The sequence below is a fragment of the Pimephales promelas genome, chromosome 18 (genome assembly GCF_988280905.1).
Source record: "Pimephales promelas chromosome 18, fPimPro1.hap1.1, whole genome shotgun sequence".
NCBI lineage: Eukaryota > Metazoa > Chordata > Actinopteri > Cypriniformes > Leuciscidae > Pimephales > Pimephales promelas.
In genome coordinates, this window is record NC_142786.1 from 30,262,683 (window position 1) to 30,285,184 (window position 22,502).

The 22,502-nt window shown below is 37.1% G+C and overlaps 1 protein-coding gene across 2 annotated transcripts; it reads right to left on the reverse strand.

Moving 5' to 3' along the window:
* Positions 1-772: 772 nt before the first annotated feature.
* Positions 773-20,577, reverse strand: ints3 (integrator complex subunit 3). Of its 2 annotated transcripts, none has more exons than XM_039680861.2 (29): positions 20,138-20,577; positions 19,173-19,256; positions 17,037-17,120; positions 16,821-16,934; positions 16,360-16,444; positions 16,210-16,276; positions 15,971-16,112; positions 13,152-13,281; positions 12,969-13,066; positions 12,689-12,880; positions 11,503-11,590; positions 11,251-11,330; positions 10,474-10,565; positions 10,226-10,332; positions 9,361-9,480; positions 9,032-9,161; positions 8,888-8,942; positions 8,707-8,810; positions 8,381-8,545; positions 7,437-7,590; positions 7,276-7,344; positions 6,819-6,894; positions 3,855-3,968; positions 3,727-3,775; positions 3,462-3,632; positions 2,207-2,307; positions 2,018-2,090; positions 1,769-1,922; positions 773-1,666 (listed from the first exon to the last, which is right to left on the reverse strand). In XM_039680861.2, the coding sequence occupies exons 1-29, from the start codon at positions 20,219-20,221 to the stop codon at positions 1,589-1,591; spliced, it is 3,060 nt and encodes a 1,019-aa protein (XP_039536795.1). In that variant the 5' UTR covers positions 20,222-20,577; the 3' UTR covers positions 773-1,588. The 2 variants fall into 2 exon arrangements, with proteins under 2 accessions (XP_039536795.1, XP_039536796.1); XM_039680862.2 differs by having other exon boundaries at positions 3,462-3,629; positions 20,138-20,571.
* Between the last annotated feature and the right edge of the window lie 1,925 nt (positions 20,578-22,502).

Below are 22,502 nucleotides of genomic sequence, written 5' to 3' on the forward strand. Positions count from 1 at the left end.
ACAAATTAACATTTGAACTCCCCCGTGCACTATTGAGACGGAGGAGGTCTCACCTCCCTCATCCTAATCTACATTTTTTTTCCCCTCATCATTTAATGTGAATAATCAAGTATCATACAATGTTTAGTAACATTTGAACTGTCTCTGTGCGACTGGTACAAATATCTCATTCCCAAAGGTAATAAAGTGTGACTATTAGGCAATGGTCCTCTGCTCTTAAAAGCTGTACCCGTTGAACGCACATTTCCGTTGTTGGTGCAAAAGTTTGGCTATACAAAGAAATGCAATAAGAATCAGGGCCTTATGTACTTCAGATCAGCCCGTGAATGTTGAAAGTCGTCGTGACTCAGCATCATGTATCTCCTAATGTCGGGTTTGCATTTCTTCTCTTTATTCCAGAGAATTTGATGTTTTGTATTAATAATCTTTGAATTGGTTGGCATTTTTAAATATTTAAGTCAAACAGTGAGCAAAGAAAGAGATTATAAATATTGTCCGATGTTACTTCTGACTCATCCATTACATTGGAAATGGAGGGCCTAATCAGCTGCACAATGCATTGTGGGATAGAGTTTCTAGTGTAGTATCTGCCCTTTTGTATACTTAAAAAAAAAACAGATTATCCAGGTATTGCATGTATGCAGAGTTTGCATGTTAAGCATAATGTACATCCACTGTGCTAACTAAATAAATATGGAATAATATGTTATTGAAGACAGTCTTCATCCAAACAAGAACACATCAAACGTTACATTTTAGTAAGAAAACCAAACTTTTTCCGCCCTTTTTTTTATTAATATCATAGTCCTTTAACATAGTTACAATCTGTTTTTATGAAAATAAGTCAGTAGAAAGAATTCTTTAAAAAGTCCATGTCAAGTCCTCCATTTGTACGGTCCTGCTTTCTGCAGCTCTGTGCATTTCAAACATGAGATAAAAACTCACAGACCCTCTGTGAAGTCTCCGGCTCCACACTGCAGAGCCACAGTGTCCAAACAGGACAGAGTGTCAATCTTTATTAATGATGGGCATGGGAAAGGTCTGTTCAATATGAAAAGATAAAAGGCTTGAACCTGAAGGCCCCTATCTGCTTTCCACCATTTCAAAATGAACCTCCATATGCAGTAAAATCTTGAATCGGTTTAAGATCCCTGTACTTCATGTTACAGTCCGGGTTCACTATCGTTAGTGGGTAATCGTTCTTTGAAGTCCATTACCATGAAATTTTATGGATGGGGCATTGCGGAAGATTAAACATCCTCTTTGTTAAGGCAGTCTGTCTAGTTTGTACATCTGTCAGTCTGGGTTTAGATTTTCCAGGCTTAGCTGCCCCCACTGCGCCCATCCTTGCACTTAACCAAACTCTCAGGCTTAAAATAGCCGAGCAGTGCAGTGGTTAGAGATAGTAGAGGCTTGTCTCCCAGGCTCCTCTGCATTTGAGTCCAGAGAAAGAGTTCTGCCCCTACAGTAGGAGAGTGTTCGGACGGGCTGTCCCCGATTGGCTGGAGTCGATGATTGACGGGTATTCTCCAGTGACAACACAATCACAGAGGGGGCGTGGTTGGCATGAGGATGAGGATTTGTCCTCTCAGTCGCTGTCAGAACCTACTGCAGATGAGCCTTTCCGTTTCCTCTTGGGAGCTTTGGGTTTGGAGTCCTCTTCCTCCTGGAGGGGAGTCAACAAAAGCGATTGAAAACAGATGACAAGTAGAACACAATAACATGAGTGCTTCTTCGTGATGATGTCAATTTGTGAGTGTAGATTTACCGAAGCGCTGCTGGATGCGCTCTCCTCTTCATTGCAGGGTTGAGGAGCCGCACCCTTGCGGGACCGTGGTGATGACGCCGGGGCTTTGCGTCGAGATTTAGGCTGTTTGGAGGAATCCTCATATTCTTCAGCCAATGAGAAAAGATCACTGAACCTGACAGAAGAAAGAAGCGATGGACATTTAGTCGAATAACAAAAGGACAATACAATACATGTTGAAAATTGTGCCTTGTCAAGCAAAAAACACACCTCATTTTGTGGGCCTCATCACAGCTGGCCTGAACATGCTGCAGGGCCTGTAATATGGGTGTCTGGGAAAAAACTGATACACAAACAAGAAGAATTCAGATATCACGGTTTAAGTCAATATGAACAGTAAAATAGACAACCAGGCTGCTGATAATTTAGTGGTGTTATCGGCTGTGCAGGTGAACTCACAGTTGTTCTTGGTGTTGCTGAGATTGAGTCTCAAACTGTCCAAATGTTCCAGCATCTGTTCCAGGGTCAGCTGAGCCAGTTTACTGCTGGAGCTCCTCAAGCTACACAAAAACACAGCACAACTCAAATATGTGTATATTCAAAAATTACACTACCTTTTCAAAGGTTTCTATGCTTTTGAACCATTTTCTTTATGCTCAACAGACCTGCATTTATTTGGTAAAAATACAGTAAAAACAGTAATATCCTGTTAACCGGACCCCACCATATACCATTTCGGAAATAGTCATCCCTGATTGGTCTTAACCCCAGTGACGGTTGGGTTTAGGGGTAGGCCATCGTCCCTGATTGGTCTTAACCCCAGTGACGGTTAGGTTTAGGGCGGGGTTAGGGGTAGGCCATCGTGGGGTCCGGATAACAGGAAAGTACCCATTATTTCAATGTTGTTCTATTTTAATATATTTTAAAATTACTGTGATGACAAAGCTGAATCAGTATCACATGATCCTTAAGACAAATTTATTATCATCATCATCAGTTAAAATAAGTTTTGTGGGTTAATATTTTTGTGGAAACATTTTTTTCCCAGGATTATTTTAAGAATAGAAAAGTTTAAAAGAACAGCCTTATTTGAAATAGTAACAGTAAAGATATGTATTGTTACAATAGATTTCTGAGACCTCGCTGAATAAAAGTATATATTTATATACATTACTGAATTTACACTTTTGAACAGTTGTGTAAATATAAACTTAAAAATTATATAATTTGATATGAATTTGAACAAGTGCTTTTTTCCCCCAATTAGAAAACCATAATTTTCAACCATAATTTTTAGGGCAAGATTTTCCACACAATCATTCCTTGCATGAACACATTAGCATATTTCATAATTTATTTAAAATATGTTTAATAATAAGTCAAACTCCAGCAATATTGGTATTTTTGCTACTGAATTTTGAATTTCAAAGATTTGTTTCTTACTGCCATCATACTTGCAAGTCATGACACAATGAGTAGGCAGAAACTTGCCCACTGTCAAGATCTTTGTGATCTCCACAACACTAGTTAATTTTATACTGTAAATATTAAATGACCTTCATGTTTCTCCAGGGATACTGACCCTGTGGCCAATCCACTTGAGCTTGAACCTGCAACCTTTGTGTCCTCAGCCCAGGGCCTTAAACACACAGCATCTATCTTTCGGTTCAATGTCATAGGAGGGCTTCAAACTAGCCGAAGAACGTGTCATTACCTCTGTCTTTTACGGGGCATGTTGTTGTTCTTGATGAGCAGGGCTTTGATGTGTTCTCCCAGTAGGTCGTCGTGTTTAGCCGCCCAGTGCCGCAGGATGCTGGTGGTGAACTGATCCTCTTGGTGATAGGGTCGGCTCAGCACCATCTTCACCATCTCCTCACTCGGCCTTCAGCAAAGCAAAAAAAAAAAAAAAAAAGGATTAAAAAAAAAACGACTGCATCCCACAGCAGAAAAGATAAGTTCTTCGTCCCAATTAGACTTACTTTTCCCTGCGTAACTGCAGCAGCAGGCAGGATAGAGCCTCAGGATGCTCTGCGAGTAGAGAGAGAAGAGAGTTATGGGAAATGGAAGTGTAAAGTGAAAGTGTGTATCTATGTAGAGTGATGCTTACCCTTGTATTTGAGGTGCTGTAAAATGGGGGTGATGGTATCCAGAGGGATACTGTGCGCCAGGAAAAGCTGCCAAGTGCTGTACTGCTCAAATGTCTCCCAGTCCAGAGACTGAACTGTAACACACAGACACAGAGGGGAAAATGACATTTACAAAGCCATGGCACATTCACACAGATAAACACAGATTACACACTAAAGCTTTCAGCACAGAGTCAGTTTGATGTTCTAGCTACACTGACAAAACAAGCTAAGAATACAGTAGTTGCCAAAGGAGATTTGTTTTTTATGCCACTACAAGTTCGATTATGTGATCAAAATTTGATTATGGAAAATTATTATTTTTTTTATATGAAGGAAAAACAAAACACTGAATTTGGTTAAGGTATTGATCTGACAAAATGATTTGGCAAAAAAAAGGCAAGCTGCTGGTTTTATTTGACTATGTTTTTGCATGTGTTCATAATTTCTTTGTATGACAGTCCGGCTAAAAAATATGTCCGCACAATCTGGCATGTTTCATTGCGTTACACAATAAAACAATTGACTCCAAGTACAACTAAATAATAGGTTTACAAAATCTTCAACAAATTTTTAATAATATTAAATGTTGAAGATGTAATTTCTCCTAGGCCCGACATCACTTTTGGCCATTGCTAGTTTATTACTTATTACGTATTACAAAATAAAGACTTTACATTGGTAATTTTACTAGCATGAAAAATAAAATGGCTATTCAAACTGGGAATAAGTGATTTTTATACATGTAATAATACAATAGATACAAATGTTTCACATATAATGCTCTAAATTATTCCATAGCATTGGAATAAATCATATACAGAAAGCGAAAAAAAGAAAAATAAAGCTCCGCATCACTGAAGCGGTCAATAGCCGCGTTTCCACTGCCGGGCCAGGGCCGGGCCGTGCTAGTGCGTGCCAGGGCCAGTCGCGTTTCCACTGTCACTTCCGGGGCTTGATCGGGGCTTCCTCGGGGCCAACGGCCAGGATTTCTGGCCCGTCGAATACCTTGGGCCAGAGGGGGCCAGCTCGGGCTAGAGGCGTGCTCAAGGTAAAAGGCGGAGTTTATCGGTGTTATGGAACGTTATGATCTGAAGCAAGATGCACATAGGGGTGTCCATGTTTAACCGATTAACCGTTTAAAATTGCATAACATTTTAATTTGAACTGTAGGCCTATGCCAAATGCTGCGCAACAATATATAGGCTATATATAGCTACATCGACCAATTTTTTAAGATATTTGTTTGATTTTTTTGCCCCTTAAACATTTAAAATATTTGACAAATTAATATGAAAAAATATATATTTTACTGGTTTTCTGAGGCCAAATTAGAACCTGGAAATGATATTTTCCCCGCAGTGCTGAATGAGAAGAGCCGTAACCACAGCCTACAGAAAGGGGATTTATGGGTGATTTATAGGCTATAATAAATGTGTCTGATAATAAAATAATATAAAATAACGAGGCATTAATTGTTTATTAATAAACTATTGTTTTCTAAATGATTTTCGGCTAAAAACATATCTCCATCTCCGGATGCACATTTAGAGAGAAATTAAGCCACATAAACATAGAAGATATTGGCTTTCGATTCGAATTTGTTCGTTTTAAATTGGACATGTCCAATTTAAAACGAACAAATTCGAATGCGGTGGCTGTTTCAGGTCTCGCGCTTCAGTTCACGGAGATCATGAAGCGCGCCTTGATTAATTGTTAAAGCACAACGTTTTCTTGTTATAAATAAATTTATTTGCGAATAATGTATTATTATTTTCTGTATGACCAGAAATGAAAGAGTATTTTAAGTTGTTTCCACTGAAAGAAATGCAATGAAACTGTTCACATGCGCTGATATTTGTCAAAAATATTGTGTTTATTTGTGCTCTATTCCTTTTTTGGATAAAGGCGTCTTCTACATATGCAGCCTAATAAAATGTTACAATAATGATGATGATGGTTATTATTATTATTATTATTTGCAGACACGGAGTTTTTGTGAAATGGACGTTTTGCTCATTTTCAATTGGCAATTTCAGTTTGAAGGGTGATGGAAATGGGGCTTTAACTGCTCCGTACTTGCTGCGTTTTATTTCTATAAATTAATTTCGTTTCAAATGGGGTCCAATCAGTTATTAAAGGTATTAAAAAATTAACTCCGTATCTCGAGGTAGCGGCGCGCACACTATATGCACCGAGTATTAACCGATGGGCCTCGGTTAACGATTAATGAATAACTTGAAAACGTGCCCGCAGCCCTACTTGTTATATCGCGCAAAAAATCGCTGCTTGAAATGGAGAATCGCCTGTACTGGTCTCGGGACACTATTGCAGCCACTACGGCAGTTGAGTTAATATACATGCTATCTTCCTAATTTAAAAAATAAATTAATTCATAATACCCGCTGAAATGGGTTGGGTTTTATGACGTTTGATCCTGAAAGGCGTGTTAGGGGTGGGGTCTGGGGCACCGCTGTGGGGCTACTGGCGCGGCAGTGGAAACGCAAGCCCGGTGCTTGAGGCCCGAGGCCACTAGCTCGGCCCGGCTCGCTGTTAGCTCTGGCCCAGCCCTAGCCCGGCAGTGGAAACGCGGCTATTGACTTCTCTAGCAAAAAAAAAAATTCTATAATCACTTAAGCTGTCAACACTGGAAAATTAAACTCGTACATATTACGTCTGCACTTTAATCAGAGAGTGTGCACTCTAAAAAACGGACTAATCTAAACACCTCTGATTGGCCATTGCCATTCATAAGATCAACAGAAACATGTTGCAAAAATACACTGATACATTGTCAAAGATCTAAATGTAATGCCACAATTTTTCACTTTCATTGTGATATTAATTTCTGGTGTTTAGTTTGTTTGGTGTAATAATACAATTTGAACAGAAACTTGTGGGGTCAGATGGAGAACCATCAGAGTTTGAAAACTGCTTAAACTTACTGAGGATGTTGAGGACTGAGTCTTTACGGAACATGACCAGATTGCCCATCATCACGTGACACATCAGCTCCTGAAGCTGTGAACACAAGAGGTTCATAGATATTTGGAAAACAAATTCATTTGAATTCATTGTAATCAGTATCAAAGGGATCGTCCACCCAAAAAAGGACATTTTGTCATCAGTCACCTTAATCGGTTCTTGTGCGTCAAGCAAGTACAGCTGAGCTTCAGTTGACTATATTTGACGTGCTCTATGAATGCGTTTATCATTGTTTATTTGTGAATAAAAGCCTAAATTAAAATGTGTTTATTATATAAAGCGATTGTCAGAAGACTTCACATGGCTTACTTTTATGGACTCTCGTCGAAAACTTTCAATTGTGGAATGACATGAGTAAATGATGATATAATTTTCATTTTTGGGCGAACTATCCCTTTAAAGGTGTAAATTTGAAACCTGTGCTGAATCAATGACAGCTACGATCATGTTGAGGAGCTCTCCACTACGCAGGGTTTCATCTGGGAACTGTACGACACAAAAAAGTAAGAAAAGAGTGTGAAACACAGTTGCAGGCACATGGTGTTGGAGTATAACGTCTATGCGTGCACGTGCATTACCTCTGAATAGATGGAGGGGGTTAGATAGCACAGTAGCCTCACGTCATCCTCCTGACAGGCCTTCATGTCCATCATCAAGCAGGTGTGCAGGTCACCCAGAGCCGTGGCCTGAGCAAACGATTCGTACAGACTCATCTTCCCCGCTGCTGCTTTGCTGCAATGTCACACACATTCAAATGAGAGTGTACTATAAAAACACTAAGATTTAAAAAGTAGGGATGCACAATTGATCAAGATAAAACCAATTTCATGATATGGGGTTTCAGTCAAAATTAAAGTTTAACATTTGAAACTGAGCCAATAAATAAATCACATACATAAATATTAGTATTGCCAATTTACCAACTAATTTGATATTATTACTATATTATTTTTCCTTACACTGAACTATATTTCTTCTTAGTGATGTTTGATGATAATGCAGTCATATTGATTTACAATCAAAAAACGTAGCCCACATTTTTGTTTTAACGTTGTTTCAAATTACACAACCTGGGTTTTCCACAGTTATGAGGGGAAATATTTTTCCCTCATATTTTAAAGCTCTATTTCAGAGAGCAGAACAAAAAGGAGAAAAAACATTCCTAAATAGCATAATTTCCAAATCAGGCACAACTATTTATGTTCATGTTTAATATAAAGCTATGAGGAAGTGGGATTCATCAAAGAATTAGTGACAACAAAAGTCAACTGTGGTGTCGCCTCACTTATCTTGTATCTGGGTCAAAAAGTTTAATTTGAACATGTCACAATTAAGACGACAGCCAATGGCCAACTAGCATTTATGTTCTGCATCTGCATACCAGCAGGTGACAGTACTCTGTCATTGAAAAAGTGAAACTGAAAGAGCTAGGACAGGAGATGAGAAGAGCCTTCTGTGTTTATGACTTCGTTATTTGCTTGCTTTTGATATTTTTTGGACTTTTGATCAAATTTGACTGTACCTGGCTTTGAGGTAGTAGAGAAGATGATAACCGATTTTCGGCTGTTTCTGGTAGAGCTCAGCGAGCAGGTCCAGCAGAACAGAGAAGCCACTGTTGTCTTCCTGCATCTGACACAAGTTCCTGAAGATCAGACACACCGGCTTACACACCGAATCCTCCAGTGACCTATTAGCACACACAGCAACATATTAGCCTCGTGGGAAGAAAACAGGGGGAACGGGATAAGGATACAACTCAGGCTGGAAGACACACGTCCCAGATGAGCATCACGGTTCTAGACACTAGATCGACTTGGCTGGAAGTCAGATAGAAAGAGAAAAACATACTCTTCTGTGATCTCCTCCGGTAACACATCTCCTCTAAAGTGACTCTTAAACAGTTCAGCCAGACAGGAAGCTAGAGTGGACATCTGCTCGGAGTCAAAATCCTCCTGAAAGAGGAAAGTGTGTAAAACGTCAGCTGTGTTTGAAGCTCAGCTCAAAAATATTCACCCTGAGCAAAACCAACCTCTAAAATAAGATCCACAATTTCCTGCATGACCTCGCAGTGTGTCTCTGTGTCACTAAGAGAGAAAGAGACGCACAAATGAGACTTATGCAATTGAGATCTTAATATATCCATATAATACAGGTTATTAATCAAATGTCTCACCTCCCTTTCTGCAGCTGCAGAACCCTCTCTTTAAGCGCCTCGTCCAATTGGTCTACGAAAGGTGTGATGTCAGCAGGTTCTTCAATGTAGGTTTCCTTGAGCTGTTGGAACTTGAACTCTCGTTTTTTACCTTGGGATAAACAAGGGTGAATATCATAATGCCACTGATATGAACTGAAAATACAAAATTTGGGTCATGGGCATTATTTTGAGCCAGAGCTGTTGATCTAGATTAGATAGCACATAAGCACCACTCCAACGAAAACTTTGTGAAGCAGAGCATCTTATTTTTAATAAGTTGATCTAAAGTTAAAGTGGACCCATCTTACCCTTGTTGTTCAACTCTTCCTCATCATCACTGAAGGTAGCATCTGTGGTGTCATAGCAACCATCCTCCTTATCCAGCACATGATTGTCCATCTCCAAGGGAACAGATTCCTCCATTTTAACTACATAACAGATTAAACAAATGATCAACATTAAAACAAACGACTCCTCAAGCAGAATTTCATTCCAGTGACTTTTGAGATTGTAGACTAATGGTTTTCAACAAGGGGTCCAGGGCACATTAGATGGCCTTAGCACAGTTTCAAGGGCCACAAGATGACTAAAATTATTTAAAATGAGACAAAACCAGCCTTAAAAAAAAAAAAAAAAACAGCGAAAAAAGGTTATTTTTCATTTTTATTTAAGGAACCAAAACTAGGAAATGAATACAATATTAAAAAGTCAACAACATTTTTATAATAACTATAAATATTTCTAGTTATGTCAAGCTCTGAAATACTTAATTGGGAAGTAAATTGAATAAATGAATTTAAAAAATACAATAAAATAATAAATTAAAATAATTCCTTGACAATGAGGGGCCTTTTAGTCAGACCGGATGCAGGGTCGCATGTAGGGTCAACTGTTGGGTTAAATAATTTTATAAATATGACCACAACCTCAGCCTTAAATCCATTGACATTTTCACAAATCCCTCCACCTTGTATAAGATGTTAATAGGCAAATATTAATCCCAATCTCATACTAATGCTATTACTTTGTAAGGATGACTATTATAGAAGATTAGTGCTTTTTCAAATCATAGTATGCTAAAAAAAAATATAACATTTCTGGTGGATTGAATTGGCTTGGAGCTTTTATTTATTGACATGACTTGCATAAAACAGTGGTGTGTGTAGCTCTGACCTTCTGTGGGCGGTGACGGGGAACTGCAGAACTCTGGGAAGCGTTCTCTCAGCATAGACCGCAGCTCACGATCCAGTTTAGGGTTGTCAAACAGAGGTGCTAGATGACTGCGAATGGGAGAGAGACAGTCAGCATCATTATATAACAAAACATCTTGAAACTAGCAGGGTCACATGGGTTGGCATTCTTGATGAAGTGTCTGTATGAGCACATGGTATTGATTGTGTATGTGTGTGTGAGAAACTAACGCCAGAACTCTCTTCTCCATGATGAAGTTGAGAGAGTTGAAGACACCCTGCCGCACTTGAACTTCAAGAGGAGGAAAAAAGTTTGGGATGATCTGAAGAAGATGACAGTGGGTAAACCAAAGAATTAAAACACAACAATAACTGGCATTCACAACACATTTACCTTGAGTTATGTTACTTATTTTACAGTCAAACAGAATATTAAGTGGAAAATAATGCAGGACAGGACATTTTTTTTTTGACAGTGACTGGATTCTTATCAGAAAAAAGTTATTTTGGTTGTCATTTGTTAACCTAAGTTAACTACATTAATAAAAATGGACTAATAATGAGTAATATTTCTAAATAAAAGCACTTTAAAGCAAGTTAATGTTAATTTCAACATTTACTAATACATTTTACATCAAAAGTTGTATCTGTTAAACTGATTTAATGGACCTGAACTTACATGAACTAAAAAAGAATAGTTGTATTTTTATTAACTAATGTTAAGAAAGATTAATAAACACTGTAACAAATGTATTTGTCATTGTTAGTTAATGTCTAGTCTTGTAAAGTGTTACAGTTATTTAAGAGTGAACGTTATTTACTCTGAAAAACCATAAAACACTTCCGTCCATTTTGATTTGAAGGTTTTTTTTTCACCCACCTCCACCCATGTGTATTTTAAAAAGACAATTCTGTTAAATTCTGGTGATTCTATTTTTAAAGCCATTACTGCAAGAAATTAACAAGCTCTTAAGAGCTTGCAGTAAGAGCTGAGAAACAGTTTCTCACCCGACACATGAAGTCCAGAAGTGTGGCTGTAATAGCAGGATGTGGCTTCATGGAGTGATGCATCACCAAAATGGCTGGTTCTGAAAGAGAAAGAGATAGAGAGAGAGAGAGAGAGGGGGGTAATCAAAGGAAAGAGATCAAAGGAAAAAACAGAGCATCAGTGACTGGGTTAAGGCAAAGCATTTAGTTATTACATGTCTCCTTACGAAGTGAAAGCTGAAAGACACAGTAATGGCATCCTGCCTCTCTTACCAATGTTCATGATGCTGTCTTTCTCAGGGTTAAAGAAGAGCCAGTCATAGAACAAGGCCAGTTTGGCATTAGATGCAGCAACATTAGACTGTGGGCAGAGATAAAACTTCAGCATTAATATGGCCTTTAAGAAAATTCTTAGACAGGGTATCTGGATGATTTCAAAAATTGACTATAAAAAACACAATTTATACTTTAACGTTCAAATAATACAGGTTTTTGACAAAAACTAAAAGTTTTATAAAATCATAAGCCTCACATTTCAGCCATTTTTTTTAAGAAAAGGGAAGAGTCAAAAGTATAAATACTTAAATCTATATTAATATATACTGCATAAAAAAAGGAACTTTTTCATTGGTCAAAAGGCGGACAAGCTGAATAAAAATGACAGAAGATGCCACTTACGGACCAGCAGAAATATAGCAGTTACCCCGGCTACCTCTAAAAAAGCAGCACTTTGCTTATAAACACTACTTAATTAGTCATTTTACTGAGTTAAAAAAGAAAATGCCATCGAAATCTCCTTTCCAAAGGTGATGAGTTTGCAGGTATGCTATAAACAGCATAAGATAAATATTGTTATAATTAATCAACAGTAATCACTTGGCATACAGATGGGCAAACGGCCCTGAAAGCATGAGTCTGTAGAAAGTGCAACACTTCGAAACGCTTACAAAAGCTTTAAACATTATATTAAGCCATTTCACAATTATTGCTTTTCCATCCCCAAATTTAATACCACTTGAAATGACAATTAAGACTTCTTATAGAATTTTAAGGTATTTAGGACTTTTCATGACCTTAAATTTGATAAAAACTTAATGGGTAACACTTTACAATAAGGTTCATTAGTTAACTACATTAGTTAACATGTACAATATGTGAACAATACTTCTTCAGCATTTATTAAGCTTAGTTTATATTAATTCCAACATTTACTAATATGTTATTAAAATCAAAGGTTGTATAAGTTAACATTAGTTAATGGACTGTGAACTAACATGAACGCACAATGAACAGCTGTATTTGTATTATAAACACTGTAACTAATGCGTTGCTCTTGGTTAGTTCATGTTAGTTAATGCATTTACTAATGTTAACTAATGAACCTTATTGTAAAGTGTTACCTTTAATTTAAGACATTTTAATAAGGACACACAGGGAACTTTAGGAAGTATTTGCTTACCGTGCAGGTAGTCAGGAGCCAGCCGATAATCGCCCAGCGCGGCAAAATGTCAGAGCTCAGCACTTCATTGGATGGATGAACCACACCACATATATAACGAATGAGGTCACAGCGCAGTGATTGGCTCTCAGCTGTGGACAGATACTGTCGCTGAAACCAGTCCTGATAGCGCTTCTGCTGGCCAAACCGAACCTGCAGCCAGGGAGAGCAAGAGCGTTTGACTTTCAAGTCACAAACAAATCGTGGTTTCCGTGTCAGGTATCAGTGTTTGTGCGTTTACCCTTGAGGTCATGAACAGCAGCTTGGTCTCCATGTCAGGAGTGAGTCGGCAGGCCAGAAACTTGCGTGAGGTTCTAGAGGTGAGGAGCTGTAATATACCTGCGGCGGGACAAGGCAACAAGACCACTTTAGTAACACATACACAGTCTTAACTGTGTTAATGTAGAAATTCCCTCACGCACACCTGTGAACTGTGGACTAAGAGTCTGAGGATTGTGCAGCAGGTCTCGCCACAGCAAGTCCATCTCAGGAATACGAGCCACATTCTGTAAGAGTCTGACGAGATCCCTTCCCATGATAAAACACTCCATGAACTGTCAAAACACAATCACATAACACGTGAATCACCATTGAATGGCAACACATAAAACAGCAACAAAAACATTTAAACATCTGTAATAAGTAACATTCAAGTTAAATTAAAAATGTAGGGCAGACTATATATTAGGATTTGAGTGGATGAAAACTGATAATACTGATTAATATTAACTTACCCAGAAATGATGTATAGCATGAGAGGTTGATAAAGTTGAATTATAGTTAGACATTTATTATGTTATAAAATATTTCTAGTTATAAATGCTGTTCTTTTGAATATATATATATATATATATATATATATATATATAAGTTCCTTTAAATGTAATTATTTGTTAAATCCAATCCAATAATTTGTTAAATCCAGAATAAGAAACTTCCTTCAAAAAATATTTTATTAATATTATATTATATCTGTATATTACAGACATAAATATTTTATTTGTTTACCTCCATGTCATGTGACCATTAAAAGAACAGAGAACAGTACAAATGCAAATGTGTGCATGAAATGTTAACAATCTCAGGGATATTTTTTTAAGTAAATATATTGAGTCAAACGGGTTTGGCTGACACAAAAAAAAATCCTGATGTATAGGATAGCCAACATTTATACACAAATGTTATTTGAGCCTCCAATATTTTGATTATCAAAATAACTTAGTTGAAGTCTGATTGGCCAGTAAGATCGGGAACATTTACATAAGGTACATATAGTCATGCGGTTTTTAAATCTGTTGAATAATTGCTTGCAGCCTACTTCAATCACAGCTGGTTCAGGCCCAAGTCACAAGTTAAATCCCAAGTGTTCTTGACCCAGATACAGACATCACAATCCTGCTTTAGTGCCCTTGAACGAGCCCCTTCACCTCAGCCGGCTTCAGGAGGAGTGTCCTTGAAATTAGTCTACAGCAAGACGCGCTGAATAAAAACCATTTACCTTTCAATGCGTTTCTGGTCTATTATACAGAAAATGCAGTTAAAAATGTTGCCATAATGATTTGAAGTTTTACATCTTGGCTCAATGTGTCTGGGGCACAGTATGTGGGCTCAAAAGTCAATTTCACGAGGTACATCCCAGAAAACAAACGCTGGCCGTTTTTTTTTATCCAGTTTAACTAATTAGCACATACACACAAAAAAACATCCCCAAAAATATTTTCACCTTATGCTCAATGTAAACTATTCATGAAAAGTTTGGAATATTAAAAAAGATAAGGATAAAAGGGATTTCTGAAGGATTGGGTGACACTGAAGACTGGAGTAATAACTGCTGAAAATTCAGCTATGCCATCACAGGAATACATTACATTTAACCCTCATCCTTCCCTCTCGTAATTTTAACCAGGACATTAAAATTAAAAAAAGAGGGGTCACACTTGAACCATGAATACACACAAAAACATTTGAACTAATGGATTCGAGGAGTTTTGTGGTTGAAATTAAAAAAAAGTAACAAATCCTTCCCACGCGGGTCAAATTGACCCCCATAGGAATGAATGGAATGCGAGGAATGCTTCAGTACACATAGAAAAACTTTAAAAAGCTCAAAATTCTAACTAAATATGACCTTTACCAAAAACATTTATAACGTCTACCATGTGTATCTATGCATACTACAGAGAAATTACTTTAGGACCCAGGGGAAACAGTTCATTTGCTTCAAATAGAGCTATAAGGCCATCTAGTAGCTAGAGTCAGAAATATAATGTCATGTTTATATATTTTTTTGTATAAAGACAGGAAAGAGGCCGCACTATGCATAAATTTGTTTTATTTGCACAGACACATTTCGGTGCGTGCCTTCACAAATTTATGCATAGTGCGGCCTCTTTCCTGTCTTTATACATTATAATCATTCAGGTCAGTTCATATTTTTTTTCCACAAGAGGTCGGCAAAGACACCCAATGTAAGATATTTTATTTGTAATTTAAGTTGAAAGAATGTGAAGAATGTGCTTAAATTACTATTTATTGATTGATTCAATCAAGTAATATAAAGGTAAATAAAATAAAAATTGCATTAAATAGAAAAAAATATTATCGAAATGAAAAAAAAAAAATTCTGGAAAAAAAATAAAGTAATTTTAGGGCTAGACCCGTGAGGGGAGGATTTATTCCAGGACGTGAGGGAAGGATGAGTGTTAAAGTCAGTCACATGAGACTTTGAGCATGTGAAATTTCTATGGACACTGCAACATACGTGATATGTTGTCACACACTGTGGCATATTTAAAAAACAAAGGCAAATTCAACATAAATAATAATAAATCCAAAATATACAATCTACTCAAATATAAATTACTGCAAAAAGTGTTCAGTTTTAATTCAGCTAAGAGGTCACGTCGTGACATCAATCTTCTGTTGGTCATGCGTCTGCCAATTTGATGCAAATTTGCAGGTCAGAGTTTACAAAACTTGAACTTTGGAATGAACGGAATCAGAAACTTCTTTGCATGAGCCTGCATTTCCAGTCTCGCGCATTCGCATGTGTTTAAATGCAAGTCAATGGAACAAAAAGTATTTTAAAATATATTCAAATACAGCATTATCAATTGTAACAATATTTTAAAATACTACTGTTTTTACTGTATTTTTGATTAAAAAAAAATGCCTTGGTGAGCATAAAAACGAAAAAAACAAAACCCCACGTATGTCCAGATTTGAAGCCATTCCTGTACTCACCCTCTCTCTAAGCAGCCCAATGCAGAAGTCCACCTCTCTCTGTCTGAGGGACAGCAGGTTTGGCGTCCCATGGTCCACTATGAGCCTCAGGTATGTGTACACAGACATGGCCACTAACATCCCACTCTTCAGCACCCACTCTCTGTCCATCACACAAACACATTCATGAAACTAACAATGAATGTCACGGCACACAAAGCAACAGTCACATCCATGCTGTTTGACTCTGAACCTCTCACCTCTGGTCCACTAAGATCTCCAACACGTTCTCTGCCAACCACAGGTTTTTGTTGGAGATGTCTCCCCCTGCACATTGACGTAGGTTAGACAAACAGTATAGGGGGTACATAGTAAATATGTAGAAATGATTTGCATATGTATGAACACACCAGCGATCTGTTTCATGAGCGTCATGAGAACCCCATCTGCTCCAATGACTCCGCTCTTCACCAGCTCTCTGACCAACCACACCAGCTGCCCACACAAAAAGAAGAGACGTCAAAAGTGCCGTTAACACCATAAAACAATATAACTAATTGTGTATACATATTTATATAAACATATTAAAAACCTTAAACTTAAAATAAAAATACAGAAAAACTGAAATGTTTAAGTTGAAGTACTAAAATAAGCTAAAAAGCAATATTTTAATATATATACTGTATATATATATTTATTTTTTTAAGCATATAACAAAATTACTAAAACTTGTAAATGAAAACTAAAGATATAAAATGTAATTATAAATATTATTAAATACTAATAGTATAAAAATAATCCTAAAATAACACAACAGGTCTTGTCATCCCAAGTTCTCAACCAGTGTATACGGCATCAGACAGCGGCCCACCTGCGTGCGGCACACGTCCTGCAGCTTAAGAAACTTTTCCATGAGGATCTGGTTGATTTTCATGAGTACCACGTTCATGCCATCCCGATTCACTAACGTCAGGTCCCTGTAGCACTGCAGGACAAAATGTTACGTTAATGTTCTGGGAGAACAGTTAGAAAAGAAGAGCATTCTGTGGGATGTATGTGAATCAGATCTCATGAAGCGTCGACATACCCTCTGTGCTTGTGGGGGCTCTGTGAGCAGGAGAGCAAAGAGACCCAGACACACCTCCTCATGCTGCTGTGGACCCTTACACACCTGCACACACACACATCATCTCCATCAAATGCTTTCATAAATACATCATCATCAACAATGGTTCTAAATACAGCCAAGTTATTTTCAGTATTCTCAACTTGTTTAGTTTTTTTTTTTTTTTAGCTCTTTTAGATACTTTTATTGATCTCTGATCTCAAGTCAGTCAAAAATTTAAAAGAAGGGATCAGGAAATTGCAAGTTCCAAGCCACATTTAAACTAATGTACTTCACAAGCGAAAAGTCAACATGCACTAACCAGTGTGCTAAACATCATCGCTTTTATAAGCCTGTGGGTATTAGTAATGCAGCATCCCACTGATAAAAACATTTGTGATTACATAATGCTGATGTTTCTATTACTATTTTTAAACAACTGTATGCAGTATTCAGTGTGTAGTATAGTAAATTAGCCTAGTATTCCATTTCATACACATTAATCATAACAACAGCTATGACATGCACTACGGCGGCAGATTGTGTTTTGAGAGAAATGAACACTTATGCAGCAAGAATGCATTTGTTATTTTTCGAAAGTGACAGTAAAGATATTTATAATGTTCCAAAATATTTATATTTCAAATAAATGCTGTCTTTTATTCTTCTATTCATCAAAAAATTGAATAAATAAAAATGCAAAAAATAAAATAAAATGCATCACGATTTCCATAAAATATTACATTAACTATTTTCAACCTTGATTATAGTAATAATAACAATAAAGGTATCTTGAAAACCAAATCAGCATAATTATTTCTAAAGGTTACATGTTACATGGAATCTTTATATATATCTTTATATATATATATAACTTTATATATATATTTTTTGTAGTAATGGTTTTATAAAATCAATAAGACGTGAATGTTGTACTATGAATATACTGACCTCCACTGAACTCGCTGTAATAAAACCCTTTTGTCATGATGACTATATTCCAAATATAGCACAGTACCTAATTGCTTAAATAAACTGGCATTTCTTGAGATATAACAGGATTTGCACATTATGAATAACAAAGAAATAAGTTAGGGCCTCATTTCTGACTCACATGATTTGCAAGAGTTGGATAACACAGGTGCTGTGTCCGAAATCAAATACTTCCCTACTATATAGAAAGTGAAAAACAGTACACCAACAGAGCAGTATGTCCGAATACACAGCATAAAAAACAAACAATAGGTGAAAAGTACCTGGACGACCCACTACTTTCACTGAGATTTTTAAGTGTACATTTGATTGACACTTTGACACAAGGCCACAGAAGAGGATTTATAAATGGCAGTGAAGCGACGCAACTATATACGCACTGATAAGTCACGTGACTGTAACGACATGGAGGCTTATTTTCATTCATACCACCCACGTTCATATTATACAGAACATACATTTTAATGGTCGCGAACACGAAGTAAACTCAAATGAAGTACCTAATCAAAAAGTAAGCGATTTCAGACACAATTTTGGACCAATCTCGTTCAAGGCCACTTTTGGACCAATATTAATTAATTTACAGTTAACTGATAATTGGTGGATTAGCACAAATTATTAGTCATCAGATGTCTATTTCTCTGTCACATCTTATTTTTAAATGGCCATCCTTAGGGCTGTTCACTTCACACAGATTGCAGTTTTTCTGTTAAAAACCTAAAACGCAGGTCAGTAGAACGCAAAAAGTGCAAGGTGTAGAGACGTTTTATCACGAGTGCCACATTTTTAGAATGCCGAGTCATGCGCGAGAAGCTGCAAAATATGTGAGAAGCGAGCTCAGTGGTAAAAAACATCCATCTAGTGTGTGTGTTTACATTGAAAAATAATGGACAAGCAGCAGAATGAAAAACACGTTTTGTGTTAACGGCCCCCCAGTATACAGATGAGATGACTTCAATAAGTGTCAACGGATAAGCAAAAAAGAACAAAATTTTGTTTTCTACTAATTTCTATTATGTCCTGAAAACTCACAACTTTAAAATTCCATTATGCGTTAACATTTTTATGATGTGGGAATCCTGATGCGAGTTATTTTAGGTGGATGTGTGACTAATAAACACTCACATGAGCAGTGATGGCATCATTGGCTTCCCGCTCTGACAGGCCATTGGTTATAGACGTGGTGATGCTCACACACCTCTCCAGGCGCTGAAACACACACAGATGCATGCATGAATGTCAAAAACTAAATAATACTGTAGTTAATAAAACATACATTTGATCGAATGGGAGAACAAGCAATATTATTTTAAGACATTTTTTTAACATATTAATGTTATAATCAATGTAACAATTACAAATGCAACAACAATAATCATAATTTTACAATTACACTAATATAATTAATAATAATGCATTTAATTATAATTGAGTACTATGTAATTGACAATTATGATTATATTAAAATACAACCAAATTCCATAATATATCACTGCTTACTAAAAAGCATATTTTTCATAAATATATGTGTATATGTTTCATACTTATTTCACCATTAAATCTGGCTAAAATGTCTATCTATGTATCTATCTATCTATGTATCTTAAATCTGGCTGAAATGTCTATCTATGTATCTATCTATCTATCTATCTATCTATCTATCTATCTATCTATCTATCTAGTATCTATTTAATGTTCATAAATAAATAGTCTAATCTCAATTGAAGGACATGACTGCATCACTGTTTAAAACCTTTCCCAGCAGATGGAGAGTCACTGACACCATCAGCTGTCATTTAGTACATATATGCCATAGTCACATCATTGTGTTCATCACAGATCATGTTTACACTGCTGTAGCAATTCTTTCCTTTACATTTTAATCTTCAAATAAATTAAAGATAAAAGAGGACAAAAGCCATCCCTGCAACTAGCAACCCTGTTCTGAGTGATCCTACAAGTCTGGTAGTGTCAACTTCTCAATTCTGCTTGTCCTTTTGTTATTGTACTTTGTTTCAAAATGTTTTTCTTCACAAATGTGTGTTGTTCAGGACGAAGTTAACGGCCAAAGGGAATGAGTCGATCCCTACCTCCTCCAGCTCATCTTTGGCGTCCAGGCTGGTGGACACCAGAAGGCGACCCTGTGCTTTACCCTTAGCCGGCGAGGGCTCCATCTCCTCCCGCCTCACTGCGCCCACACTCACGGGACCTGGCGGGGGTTTAGGGCGCTGTTTAAAACCCCACTTTCACTGTTTACGTGGGACTGTGGGGCTTATGAACTAGTTAACCCTCTCTCCGCCCAGTCCTAGGTGCCTACAGTGTGTTTACGACTCTTAATTCGCCACCTTCGCGCGACCACTCCAGTGTTTCCACAGTGTCCAACTGTAACAATTCAACTTCCGCAGGGCATGGTGGCCTAGCGGAAGTGTTCCGAACGCAGAGTGAAGGTGGAGCGAAAAGACCCATTTATACCAATCGCGAACTGGGCATTTTGATTGACGTGGCAGTTGACCAATCACCGTGATGGCACTGTCACGACACCCGTTAGACAAAAAGAAGCCCGTGGAACTTGACAAGAACGCTGCTTCTGTGTAAACATGTGGGTAAAAACGCAAACAGACAGTAAAAATAAGGATGGGATGCAAATAACAACATAGAAAATTTCAAACAATAAGGATGGGATGCAAATGACACACACGTGCTTACTTTTAAATGGGTTAACAACAGCAGGTATATAATTTAATATGTAATATATATGAAAATTAACCCCCTGGTGCTGTTCGGTCATTTTCTTGACCGAAAATTTACGGGGGAAAAAAAAAAGAAAGAAAAAAAAGTCACATATGTAAGCTACTGATCGTGGTCAAAAGACCGCATTGGAAACTGGAAACGAAAGGGAAGCGTAGCCTATTTCATCTAGTGGAAACGTTTGGTACTGCGCCGAAACAAATAGTGAAAGATCTTTCTTAACGAAAAATTTGAAACACAACTGGTTTTCTAACAGTTTTAGAATAAAACATGTTTTGGAAAATATATAGGCCTATTTCATATCGTATTTCAAATTTTAAGCATAATATTTATGCATAACAACAACATTTAAAACATTTCATAACCTTAAACTTTCATATCAAAGATACATCCTAGGATGCACTGGCACACATTTTCAGTGATGTTCCCGGGGTCCTTGGGTGTTTCTGGTCTTTTAACATCATACGCCCTCACCCAGGTGACCCAGCCAGGGTTGATCAGACCTCTTAAGCCACAGCCTTTCTGCAGCCTCCATAGCGGACTTGATGGCTTTCCTCATTGCAGCCCAGAATGACCAGCATCACCTCCACACCCAACTTTGATGGACTCACAGCATGCTTTCCGGCCTTCTGCACTCCTAACTCCTGATACTCAGACTTCTGTTCATTCGCCTCTTCGATGTGGCAAGCTCTATCAAGAGCACTTGCTTTGAAGTGGCTGATGTCAGCACCACGTCTAGCCTCAATCCAGTTACCACGATGTGAACTTGAGCTACCTCCCCAGATCGACTTTTAGCCCCAAATCCGAGGCGAACAGCCCAGCTGTTGGCTTGGACTGTGAATGTGGCTGTTCCCTGGCCTTGACAAAGGTGATGTTTATCCGGTGGCAGCTGTACTTGTTCTATAACTTTTTTTTAGTGTGCATTTTTAAAAAACTCATTTCACTTCAGCAATTCAGTATTTTCTTTAAAGAGATACCAAACTTGAGCCTGCCAAGACATCAACATATTATCTGCCCAGATCCGGGCCAGATCCTTCCAGGCATGGAATCCACATGATTTATGACAATTTGATTAAAATTTCATTTTCAGGTCTATGCTAAAAAAAAAAAAAAAAAAGTGATTAACAGGTAATAAATGGATCAATAAATATAATTTAGTACAATAAAAATCCCCTAAAAATACAAAACATTAAATAAAAAAATATTATCAAACTAAAATATAGTACATTCATTTAATAAAAATAAAATAAAAGTTACACTGCAAAAAAAAATATTGTTGGGTTAACTTAAAAAAATAAGTAAACTGGTTGCCTTAAAATTTCAAGTTCATTGAAATGGAAAAGAGTTAATACAATGAAGGAGATTAATTTAATCACCAGAAACTCAAAATATTATGTTATCTGAACTACATAAATTATCTAAGTTGATTTGACAAAAGAAAAAATGTTGTGATTACAAATCATGAAAATATTTTTTACAGTGACCTTTTCATTGCCATGCGAGGCATCAGTTTTTGTACACACACAATGCCTTGTTTATATATTATATTTATATCCATAGTTTTCGACTAAAAAAAATAGCTCATTTAACACACTGAGCTTATAACGGGGCATATTGTTTGTCACAATGGAAACCTGATATTTATTGACACTGACTCTAGAAGTGTATATGAAATGAAGTTAAAAAGGCTATCTTAACACATAGCTT

Bases quoted from the DNA above. Each gene is read 5' to 3' on its own strand.
- ints3 (XM_039680861.2), bottom strand. From the start codon at position 20,221: ATGGAGCCCTCGCCGGCTAAGGGTAAAGCACAGGGTCGCCTTCTGGTG. The intron at 12,881-12,968 runs GTAAACGCACAA...CCCTGGCTGCAG, and splicing joins TGCTGTTCATGACCTCAAGG to GTTCGGTTTGGCCAGCAGAA. The intron at 7,591-8,380 runs GTACAGTCAAAT...GTGACATTGCAG, and splicing joins CTCTACTACCTCAAAGCCAG to CAAAGCAGCAGCGGGGAAGA.